The 12,579-nt window shown below is 34.1% G+C and overlaps 1 protein-coding gene across 5 annotated transcripts in view; it reads left to right on the top strand.

Moving 5' to 3' along the window:
- Positions 1 to 12,579, top strand: part of dlg1 (discs large 1) — a 91,367-nt gene that overhangs the window by 68,439 nt on the left and 10,349 nt on the right. For 4 of the 5 annotated variants that reach the window (XM_065348925.1, XM_065348926.1, XM_065348923.1 and 1 more), the window contains 7 exons: positions 2,474 to 2,509; positions 2,580 to 2,858; positions 6,529 to 6,768; positions 7,073 to 7,205; positions 11,606 to 11,943; positions 12,031 to 12,176; positions 12,258 to 12,510. In XM_065348925.1, the coding sequence (XP_065204997.1) occupies positions 2,474 to 2,509; positions 2,580 to 2,858; positions 6,529 to 6,768; positions 7,073 to 7,205; positions 11,606 to 11,943; positions 12,031 to 12,176; positions 12,258 to 12,510 (1,425 nt within the window). Of the gene's footprint in view, positions 1 to 1,962; positions 2,379 to 2,473; positions 2,510 to 2,579; positions 2,859 to 6,528; positions 6,769 to 7,072; positions 7,206 to 11,605; positions 11,944 to 12,030; positions 12,177 to 12,257; positions 12,511 to 12,579 lie in introns of those variants that run through there. The other variant, XM_065348927.1, reaches the window with a different exon arrangement.

Below are 12,579 nucleotides of genomic sequence, written 5' to 3'. Positions count from 1 at the left end.
CTGTAAAGGTCCTACGAGTTATGAGAACGTTCTTGGATTTAGAAACCTGCAATTTTTTTGAACAAGTATTGATCATTCATTAAAAGTACGTAATATAGACACGTACGTAATTAGAATTTATCCTAGCTAAATGTTGAATATGCATTTGGGCGGGGTGAAGGGTTAAAATTTTAAAAATTACTCTGAAATTTTTGGGGGAGTGCATTATGTATTCAAGAGAAAGGAAGAAACAAATCTGAGAAAAAATGTGCCCATGATCATGTATAAATTTTAAGAAGTCGTTCAAAAATGCTGAATCTTGATTTTAAGTTTTTTTTTGAAGACACCTTGGGCTCAATTTGTGGCGGAGGGGAAAGTGGGGAAGTTCAAAAACGAATTTTTAATTTTTTTTTCGAAGTCAGAAAAGTTGAATGAAATTGGGTAGGATGAAAAAAAACTCTCGAGTCTCAATGCTGTACAAAAGCTGAACTTTCCTTTTAAAAAAAACATGTTTTTTTTCCTCAAAAATATCTCCGATTTGGCTGAAATTTGGCTCACTGAAAGTTCCTGTCACCTACTCCTCAGCGCCAAATTTTCAGTTGCCGAAATTGATTTTTGGAATTTTGGCAAATTAGTGAAAATGGCTGAAGTGGTCAATTTACTGACAAGGTTTTCATAAAAATGGTAATTTAAACCACGAGATAAAAATCTGAAATTTGGTTTGAATACAAAAGTCGACCTTTCGAATTGACTGCGACCACTTTCAAGACGATCTGAAGCTTGTTTTTTCTCCACCACACTGGAATCGCTCCAGAAAGCGCTCTGTAATCAACTTCGGCAGCTGAAATTTTGATCTTAGCATAAGTCGACCCCCCCCCCCACATCAATTACAACAATTTTCGTGTCAATCTGAAGCCTCCAGTAGAAGTAAGTTTTTCTCCAGCACACTGGAATGACTCCAGAAAACGTTGTAATCGACTTCGGCCGTTTGAAACTTTGGTTCTGAAGTGTGAGCAACATGAACTTTCAGTGAGCCAAATTTCAGCCAAATCGAAGATGACGAGCTGACAAAATTCCTATCCCTTGTGAGCCTCCGACAAAAGTATCTCTCAACTCTCAATGAAGATCATCTTGATAAAAGTTTTCACAGATGCTTCTAGCTTCTCAGAGGGATCAGTTGGTGGTGAAAGTTTAGTGTTCTTCTACCCCTCAAGTCTAGAGCTTCAAAGCGCTCATCTACCATAAATTTTTTCCAACCAACTTGTAAAATTTCAGAAAAATTCTTCGTAATTCCGAGAAAGAATACCCAACGAATGGATTTTAATATCGAAGGTCAAACTAGACCCTACTCAATACTGAACCAGTTCAAGAGTTCGCTGAAATTTGCCGATAATTTCCGATCCATTTGCTGTTTTTGGAAGATCTCCAATAAAGTCAAGAAGTATGCATATTGCATAGTAATCAAACCTCGTACACTTATCACGTGTTGTTGTGTGACTGTTGGAATTTTTTTTTTTCAAATTCCCACCCTCGTCTTTCCCTTCCTTTCCCTCCACATCTGTGCACCGATCACTTCCGGCGACGACGTTGGTTCCCGTGGTTCCCCGGATGATTCATTAGGTTCACAGTACTCGAAATGTAAACTACCAGTACCAGCTGCACTTGTTTCACTTACAAGTTACATGGTATGATTGTTCGGTTACTATGGACGCCGAAACCGAAACTATGTATAATTTTACCGCCTATTCCATCTTGCTCGTACACATTCAGGTATGCTCATTTCTTGTCGACTGCTGACGTCATCGGTGTACACGTGTACGACGTCATCGGTTCGCCGATGAAACGGTGAAACCGGCTCGAAAGCCGATACCTGTGTTGGGTTTGTCGTTGCGTTCTATTTACTGCGGGGCAACAGGTGGGTGTGTCTTAGGAGCTAAAAAATCTTACGACGTATATGATTAGGCGTTTACACGCAAGTAAAGTTTACATTTTAGTAATATTATGTCGACGGCGAAGTATTTGTGTGTGTTTGTTGGCGTTATCATTGGAAAAAAATTATGTTTTTGACAATTTTCTGTATCGATTTTTATAGTGGTTTACTTAGGTGCGAGGTGTAATTTATAGTACGCGGTATTTGCGGGCTTATCTTCGGCTAGCCTTATCTAATGCGTACGTAGAGTAGGTAATTCACTAACGCGAGAAGTGTCTGGATATAGGCGATTAATCGGTAATTGGGTGAAATGTAAATTTAAATATGGTGTAAAGCGAGTACTACGTGTACTGAGTGTTTATGCGAAAGGGTTAACGTAGTACGAATCATGTCTTTGAGAAGGAAGAAGCGACCTTCTTCTCACGGTTTATTTATTAGAAAAACGTCGTCTTGGCAAAATTTAGAAAAAGTGAGTCGTCTGCTCGATAGTAATAACAACAACAACGCTGTCGAATCATCAAAATCTACTCGTATCGCTAACTCTGGGTATTTTTCTGTTCACAGGCTAACTCAGCTCTTCACCAGACTGACAGTTCATTGGTAAGTGGATGAATTTTGCTTCTTGGTATAAAAATATGATCTAGATGATTAATCCATTGATTTTGCTCAGGTTAACGGTGGTCCTTCGGAATGGGAATTCGAAGAAATCATGCTGGAAAAGGCCGGGCCCGGATTGGGTTTCAGTATCGCTGGCGGTACCGATAATCCGCACATCGGAGATGAAACGGATATCTATATTACCAAGCTGATCCCGGGTGGAGCTGCGGCCACCGATGGACGCTTACAGGTTAACGACATCATTGTCAAAGTTAACAATACGTCTGTGGTCAACGTACCTCACGGTACGGCCGTCGAAGCGCTCAAAAAAGCTGGAAATTCTGTCACTTTGGTAAGATTTTCGGTTGAACGCCTCCTCCTCTTTTGTCCAATGTCCTCATCGAGGAGTTGTTGCTGGAGTCGAAGCATCGTGTATCCGATTCGAGTGCCCCTCCCTTCTGAAGGTAGTTTTTGTATTGTGTTTTAGTTGTTAAAAAAGTGTTTCGAGGAATGTGTACAAAGTATTGTAAAACGAATGATGGATTTTTGTGATCGATAACATTGTTTTTAAAATAGAATCTGTCGTTCTGGTTTCCGAGAAATGAGATATCGTATGCGCGAGTTTTCTTCGAATTTAAAGGAGATACTGATACTGTATGGACGAAATTGTTATGTGATCTGTTCCGAGTGCTTGGATTTGACGTTTTTCTCGGATTTTTTCCAATCAATTTCTCAGTAATATCGATTTGATATTATCATCATTGAAAATGTCGATATTCGAAATGTCGTTTGGAGGGGTCACTTTTTGAACGATTTTCGTATTTTATTTTCATTATCTGGCATTTTGTGCGTTATTATGCCGGAAAATGGTTGAATAAATTTGAAAATGTCGGTGTTATTGGAGTGTTTTCATCTTTTCCTCTTCCTTTTTTTAAACTCAGAATCTGGTTGATGTCTGATGAAATAATTATGCTGTTTGGAAAATGTTGCCAAAAAACACTCTACTGTCTAAAAAATTTTGTCACGAGAGCCCCTTTTTCTCACATCTCCACTCTCTTCCTCTTCATGGAAAATTCTAGTCCTTGAATATGTATTTGTTTTTTTGTTTGTGTTTTTTTTTAAATTGAATTTTTAAGACTTATTTTTTCTAAATTTCTTGGACATTAATTTTTTCCTTGCAATCATATTAACTTACGATGAAATTCAGTGACGAAATTTATGATAATTAAAAAAATCGCCAATAGTTTATTTTATTTATTTTTTTTAATGAAGGGAGAACTTTGAAGAGATTGTAAGTTCAGCTGGATTGATCAAATCAAAATTGTGGCAACTCAATTTTTTTTTTAATACGAATCATTTTTTGGCTAAAAATGTTTATCAAAGGTTGATTTTATGTTATCATGTAAACTGCTTTATTTTCATGTCAGCCTGAAAACATTTGGAATTGGGAATTTTCAATCCCTTCTCCCTCTTCAGTCTTCCTCCTCCTCTTTTGATTTTTGTGCCAAACAGGAAAAATTCTATTAAAAATCGAATCGGATTTATTACTTCGTTCGTGGGAATTTTTCCATTTATCGTGTGAAAACCTTTGAAACTTTGAAAGTTGGTATTTTTGTCCTTCTCCCCCTCCCCTCCCCTCCCTTCACCTTCCGGACCGTCCGGACGGATTTCAATTCACACACTGATTTTGTTGATCGTATTTGAAATTATTTGGGGGTCGAGTGAAGAGGGAAGGAAGGAGGGAGGATCTAACTATGTGATTTTTTTCATATTGACGGACTGGAAATTCATAGAAGTTGTTATTTTCAACCTCCTGATTTTTTTTTTTTTGGTCAAACTGGACTGTTTTTTTGAAAATTGAATAGGAAAAGTGGGGGGGGGAGCAGTGGAGCTAATAGTTTCGTGGGAATTTCTTCTCATTAAGCTAGGGCATTTAACAGGTAATGTAAGTAACAAAGTACCATGTGAATTTAGTCATCATTTCAAGAAAAAGTAGTGTGAAAAAAAGTAAAAGATCTTTGAAAAAATTGCAAAAATTGTTCACTTTTGAAGAAAAAGTGATAATTGAGGGGTTAAATGGAAAAAGGGCCTTAGTCATTTTTTTTTTTACTGATTTTTACATGTTCAAATAGGCTTGGCATTTTTTTCTACAGTTTTTTTTTCATGGAAGAACACTTCAATATCACAGATTATTTATGGTGAAATTAATAAAAAAAAAAATCAATATATTCAAAATTGTGAAAATGAAAAAAAAAACAAAAAAATGATCAAGGCCCCTTTGCCATGGAAATCCTTAATTTTTCATAACATATTCTTCCAAATTTTCTAAAATTTAACGTTTTTATACATTTTGGGACCAAAAAAAATTACTTACGATATCATTTAGCGAAAAATTTGCAAAACTACTCCCAAAATACCATAAAATCCCACCGTTTGTCAAATTTTTCCTAGTAGTCTCATGTCCTGCTAAAAATTATTGTTTTTTTCGCAAAAATTCCAAAAATGTCTCTATCTGTTCTAAAAAACCCAGAAGTCTCGCTTTTTAAGCAAAAAATTGAAAAAGTCTCATTTTTCAGTTGAAGATTGAGAAAAGTATCATATTTTTTTACAAATAATTGAGAAACGTCCTACCTTTTTTTTTAAAAATTTTCATTTTTTTTTTTCAACTATTTTCAAAAAGCTCGTTTTTTTAAAAACTGACAAAAACCCTCGTTTTTCAGAAAAATTGTCACTTTTGGTTTTTTTTTAAAAATTATTCCAAAAAGTCTTAAATTTTTCCACAAATTGTCCAAAAGTCTTGATTTTTGCTAAAAATTAATGGCCAAAAATTTTTGTTTCTTCGCAATTGAAAAGTTCTGCTTAAAAATTAGAAAAAATCTTGTTTTTTACCTAAACAATGCAAAAAAGTTCTCAAAAGTTGATGGTTTTTGCCTAAAATTTTCAAATTTTTACTTTTCGATAAAAATTCAAATTCTTGCTTTCCTGCATTATTGCTTAAGATGATTTACATTTTTATTTTTTTCAAAAAATTATCCATAATTTGATTTTTTTCCAAAAATTGACAAAAAGTATTTTTTTTTTTGTTTTTGCCGATGATTTTACTTTTTTGCTGAAATTGTCAAAGACTTGCTTTTTGCCAAAAATCATTAAAAATTCCTGCTTTTTAGTATAATTTCTAAAAATTGTTTTTTTTTTCGCAAAAATTCCACAAAGGCTCATATTTCCGAGAAGTTCTTCTTGTTTAAAAAAATTGTCAGAGTTTCGCTTTTCTGTCTTCTTACTTTTTTACTAAAAATTGCTCAAAACTTTTGATTTTTCCACCAAAAAGTTTCAAAATAGTTCAATTTTTTGAAATAAGAAAACAAAACATTTTAATCTGTTCTTAATGTTTGTTTTTGTGTTTTTTTGGTGATTGTTTTTGCTTCAAAATAATTTTCTCGCGTTTTATCATTTTTTTTGGGTTACTTTTTCGAGCTTTTTTGGTCACTTGGTTTTTTTTTTTTGGAAAAAATTTAAACCGAAGGGTCGAATGGATATTCAGCTTTGAGAAGGTTGCAAAAAATTGAGAAATGAAAATAAAGGTTGAGAGGGGATGGGGAATATTGTTCGAACATACTTCTCCCATAAAACGTCAAAATAATCAGTCTCAAGTTCAGATAACCCAACTTGATTAATTCTTTCTTTTCATCTTTTCCTCTGCTCTCGAAAAATGAGATGTTTCGATACACTGAACCAGACTAGAATTTTAGCATGAGGGAAATGGTGTTTCGAATGCAACAACTCCTACATCCGATCTGTATTGTAATTTATATCTTAATTAAAGTGTAACGTTGTGCACATGATGACTTCACCCTTAACTGAATTTGCAATGATCGATTAATGCATTTGGAATTCCTCGTTTCTGAGTCATAACGTTACACAATTATTCACTTGTTTTTTTTTTCTCACCAACCACTTGAAGTGATGGTAGTCGTTTGAAACAAACTAATATATTCTGTCGTGTTTTTTGTCTATTTACGCAGTACGTGAAACGAAGACGAAGAAAAAGCTCGACAGCGACGACGAAATCGAGCAATATATTAGAAATAGAATTGCTAAAAGGCAATAAAGGTCTAGGGTTCAGTATAGCCGGCGGTATAGGCAACCAGCACATACCGGGCGACAATGGAATCTACGTGACGAAAATTATGGACGGCGGTGCAGCCCAAGTCGATGGTCGTTTAGCGGTCGGAGATAAATTGGTGGCTGTAAAGAACACTCTGGTACGAAAATACGAGTATGCAATGTGTGGCAGGTTTCATCAATAGTCGCCATGTTGTGGCAGGTTTCATCAATAGTCGCCATGTTGGTAAACACGACCAACACGAACGTCAATTATTTTCAATCGTAGTCTATGTACCTACCTATATTGTTTATACACATACGTTGAAGATTTCACTATACTGTACTTGGCGACTGTTGCTGATTATGATTATAATGAATTCGTTACGGGTTCGCGAGTAGTGCTCGCTCTGTATTGTCTAGTGTATGCTTCCATCTCATATTTTTTTTTCTGTTTAATTACAGCACGGTGAAAAAAATCTGGAAAATGTTACGCATGAAGAAGCAGTGGCCACGTTAAAGGCGACTCATGACCGAGTTATATTAGTGGTCGGTAAAATGTTTCCGCCGATAGTTGCCCCCAGCAGTCCACATCCTTGTAAGTATTATCAAAGCCAGGTATTTCCCTTCTGTCTGTGACAGTTTTCCGATAATTCTGCCTCTCTTCTCTGGGAGTCTGGGAGTAGTCTATGATTCTGATAGTGAGCTCGGTATGATTACTAATTATCGCGTTGTCCAGCCACAGCGCTAATATCGCGTTAAATTTTTATCTTAATATGTATGTATTTCCGGTGTAAAAATTAATCGACATCGATGTACCAAGACCAACTATCGATCAGTCAACGTGATATGTTAGCTTCGGTCTTGATTAATGATTAATTAATGGTGAATTGAACTCGCGTATGTGTGCTTCAGTATTCGTGTATTTTTTTTATCATCGATGCCCTACCCGGATAAGTACTTATGCTCTTGTACCGGGGCAGTAATATTTTGTATGAAAATTAACAATGTTTAAAAGTAAACTCCGAGCTTATCTTGCTAAAAAACGCGGTGAGAATATTGCGTAATTTTTTTTATTATCGACCATGTTTTATTTTCCCACTGTTTTTAATTACTTACTCGTATTCGTACTGTGTTGTCTAAATAACGTTGAAAAAGTTGATTTACGCAATTACTGCGTAATGTTTGTAAAGGATAACGATTTTTTTCCGTGTGGTTTTCGATTCTCAAGTGTGAATGGGTTTCGGTGTACTCGAAACGTATCGCAGAGACTGACTATATTATTATGGTGCGTTTTGTTGACGAAAAAGAGGATTTAACTCTTATAAAGTCGACTCGTCGAGGTATTAAAAGTTTGACGTACACTTTCGAGTACGCGATTTCGAGAAGAGCGTGAATTTTGAATTGTTTGCGTATGTGTTGTAGCTCGTGTGATGAAAATAATGTCCTATAACATGGGTTATTTGTTTAAAATTCGTTACGAGTTGTGATAACAGTCGGTATAATGCTCATTGCGGTGACGTAATCGGTAATACTCGCGTATAAATCATTCCATGAATGATTACTCGTACGCGGGTATTATGGTCTGATGAAATATCATGCTACCGATGAGTTGCGAGTCATTATTATTCGTCGAAATTTACGATAAAAATAGGTAATTTTTGTGTTCTCGACCGCGGTTCGATGTTTATTTATGGCGGTTAGGATTGAATAGACGTTTGTAACGAGTGATTACCTGATTTAACGGCGATTACCGGTGATTTTATGGGGTATTTTGAGAGAAATTTGTGTTCGAAATTAACGTCGATGTTTGAAATTGTCGTGAAGTATCGTAATTACGGGTAATTACGAGAAATTGGTGGTTTATGGAGGGTAAATACCCCAAACATGCGTAATTACCGTAATTTACCATCAATTAAGGGCAATTTCAATGGGTATTTTGAGAAAAATTTGTTTTCAAAATTGACGTAAACTTTTGAAATTGTTGTAAAATATCGTAATTACCGGTAATTACGAGAAATTGGTAGTTTATCTAGGGTAAATACACCTGACATGCGTAATTACCTTGATTTACCCTCAAATAAGGGTAATTTTAACGAGTACTTTGAGAAAAATTTGCTATCAAAATTAACGTCACATTTAAAATTTTCTCTCTGTAAGGTATTACTGGTAATTACGAGAAATCAGCCGTTTCTGATGAGTAAATATCTCAAAAATGCGTAATTTCCGTAATTGATCTTCATTTACGACAATTTTCGTAGGGTATTCTGAAAAATTTCTTTTTCAATATTTTCGTCAGCTTTTGAAATATGTAATCGTGAATCATGATGATTAATTACCAAATAAAAATAAAAAATTCTGATTCGGGAGGAGCGGGGGGCGGGCGGGGTAAAGATATAGCAATATACGCGGGAGATTTTTGAATTTTTTAAATGCTAGTCGAAAATAAAAAACGCCCTTGAGATATTCGCCTGGAAATTGGGCCAAATGTGAATCGATTTTTGCTGACCAAATTGATTTCCTCGTCTTCTGGAGAAATTTTAAAATTTTATAGAAATCAAAAATCACCATTATTTTTAAAAAAATGAAATTTAAAAAATCGTAGATGATGAAAAGTTGTACTTTTTGAAAAGATCTTTGCAATAAAAAGCATTAAAAAAAAATAAGGAGAGAGTTTTTTCTTTTCCAAAAATCATGAAAATTTCTCACTTTTTCAAAAATTTTCAGAAATTTTCGCTGTTTAGAAAAATGTTGTAAAAAATTCCAAAAAAGTTCAGTTTTTTTTCCAAAATTGTCAGAAAATTAAGGTTCGAAAAAGCTAATTTTTTTCCTGTTTTTTCTGCAAATAGTTACCCAGCAAAAGATCTTTTCTTGCTTTTTTCAAAAAATTAACAAAAGTCTCACTTTAAAAAGAAATGGCAAAAAACCCCTTTTGCCTAAATATTGTTTAAAGTCTTGCCTTATTGCCAAAAGTTATAAAAATGTTCACTTTTACAAAATTGACAAGAGTTTTTGCTTTTTATCAAAATGGCTAAAAATTGTCTGTTTTCAAAAAAAAAAAAAAAAAAGTTGAATATTTTTTTAAAAAAATTGTTTAATGTTCTCGCTTTTTCAACAGAATGTGCAAGAAAAATCTTATTTTTTGCTACTAATCACCTGTTAAAAAATTTTATATTTTGCTGAAATTGTCAGTCTTGTTTTTTGACAAAAATTCTTGGGTGTTTTGCAAAAATTTTACAATTTTGGAAGTATCGACAATCGCACTGAAAGCTCCAGAATGGATTGAAACGGTGAAATTTAAATTCAAGGGGAAAGGAGAGAGCATTGTGGACAAGATGAATAATTCGTTCAAATTTTGATCCTGCGAACAGTAAATTTTAAATTTAAAAAAAAATGAAATATGTTAGTCAAAAATAAAAAACGCCCTTGAGACGTCTGGATAGAAATTAGGCCAAATGTAAATAGATTTTTAGCAGTCCAAATAAAAAAATTTAAAAATCATGAAGAAATCAAAATTTTTTGCCCAATAATTCCCAAAAAGTCGTTTTTTTTGCTAAACTGTCAAGGTTTTGTTTTTTTTCTCTAAAAATCATCAAACATTCTTAAATTTTGGAAAATTGATAAAAAATTTCCTTTTTTTTTAGGAAAATGGCTTCATTTTGCAAAAAATTCCAAAAAGTCTATCCTTTTTCCGAAATTGTCCAAAAATTTTGTTTTTTCGACAAAAATTGCGAAAAGTGACATTTTTTTCCACCAATAAATACCTTGCAAAAAGTCCTGCTTTTTACGAAAATTTTCGACGTCTTGCTTTTTGCAGAAAATCAACAAATACTCTCGCTTTACGGCAGCATTGCTTTAATAAAAAAACTCATTTTTTCTCAAAAATCCCAAAAAGTTTCACTTTTTTTCAAAACATTGGCTAAAAGCTCCTTCTGCTAAAATATTGTCAAAGTCTTTCTGTTCGGCAAAAATTTGTAAAAAAATTTAGCTTTTTAATAAAATGGCTTGAGTGTTTTTTTCAAAAAAAAAAAATTTTAAATTGAAAAAGTTGCATATTTTTTTTAAAAATTGTCCAACGTTCTCGCTTTTTTGACAGAATTTGCGGGGAAAATGTCATTTCTTGCTACTAATTACTTGTCGAAAGTTTTTACTTTTTAATAAAATATAGTCTTGTTTTTTTACAAAAATTCTTGCTTCAAAAGCATTAAAAATCGGGAAAATGTTTGATGAAATTTCATCAACATTGATTGAACTTGAAATTGTCTAGAATTATTGAAAACTGATGAAATATTAGCAAAATTTATCATAATTTACCTGTAACTTTTTAAAAACATTTTAAAAAATGAAGTAAATGCCCTAAAAGAAAAAAAATGAAATACATAGGTACATAGTTTAAAATACTCAAAAACTGATAAATTAGCCAAATTTGAAAAAAATGGAGTTGAAATGTGTGTCAAAGGCCCAAAAAAATAAAAACAAAAAATGCACAAAAATTATTAAAACTTATCGTTACTTGAAAAAAAGTTCAAGCAAATTGTGCAAAAAATTACCTTCAACTGACGAAATCTCAGCAAAACTTTCATGAAATATCGTGAAAATCGTGTTAAAAATCAAAAAATATCAGAAGGTATTAGAATTTGCCCAAATTCTACAAAAATTGTATAAAATAGTGTTAAATTGTATTCAGATTATCGAAAATTTCAAAAAATATTAAATTATGTAAAATTGAGCAAAATCTTGAAGGAATCTCAAAAAAACAAAAATACTTATGTTATGTTTGTTAAAACGAAATTTTCACAGAAAATGACTAAAAATTGATGAAATTTCTCTGAATATGTAGTCAGAATTAGAGCAAAATTTCTTGAAAATTGCGCAGATTATTAATTTATTTTGAATATTACTGCAAACATTGATCAAATATCATTAAGTCATTTACTTATTAATATATTACAAATTTTGATCATTCTAACCCTCCAATGTATTTTTTTTTGCACACAGCTGTCGATGTACCGAATTCCCGACCGAATTCACACGCTTCGAATACGACGCTAGATAAACAACAGTATCAAAATGCATCTTCTCGAGCAGTCAGCACCGAAGACGTAACCCAACAGCAGCCAAAAGACGTCCGAACAGTGTCACTAGCCCGTGGTTCGACCGGATTAGGGTTCAATATCGTGGGCGGCGAAGAAGGCGAGGGTATCTTCGTATCGTTTATATTGGCCGGAGGTCCAGCCGACTTGACTGGCGATTTGAAACGCGGCGATCAGATCCTGACAGTAAATGGAGGCAGTTTACAGGGTGCTAATCACGAAGAAGCTGCTTTAGCGTTGAAAGTAGGTTGTTTAAAACACGAACGATCTCATCTAATCTAGAGCTAAGATGATATTAATTCAATTGGTTGTTGTGGGGATGTTTTTCAGAATGCTGGCCAAACAGTGACGCTTACGGTGCAACATAGACCGGACGAGTTTAACAGATTCGAAGCTAAAATACAAGATCTAAAACAACAAGTATCCAATACCGGAACTCTACTTAGGACTTCCCAGAAACGATCCTTATACGTTAGGTAAGATTTACTCGGGTTGAATTAGAGATGAGAATTATTTTTAGGATGTATTTTTGATATTTCGCGGTTGTTTTTGCGCAGAGCTCTTTTCGAATACGATCCGTACAAAGACGACGGTCTACCCAGCAGAGGATTACCGTTTCAGTTTGGAGATATATTACACGTAACAAATGCCAGCGACGACGAATGGTGGCAAGCCCGTCGTGTGCTTCCATCTGGCAGCGAAGAAGGCATCGGTATTATTCCGTCGAAGAAACGATGGGAAAGGAAACAAAGAGCCAGAGACCGAACGGTCAAATTTCAGGGACATGTGCCAGTCATGCTCGATAACAAGGTGAGTCGATATTCAGGCTCTCGAATGCTCCATGGTGAAAAATAATTGTTATTAATACCGCTGGTTTGT

Source organism: Planococcus citri, chromosome 2 (assembly GCF_950023065.1).
Source record: "Planococcus citri chromosome 2, ihPlaCitr1.1, whole genome shotgun sequence".
In the NCBI taxonomy this organism is placed as follows: Eukaryota; Metazoa; Arthropoda; class Insecta; order Hemiptera; family Pseudococcidae; genus Planococcus; species Planococcus citri.
Note: the sequence above shows the minus strand (reverse complement) of the source record. Positions and strands in the feature narration are given on the sequence as shown.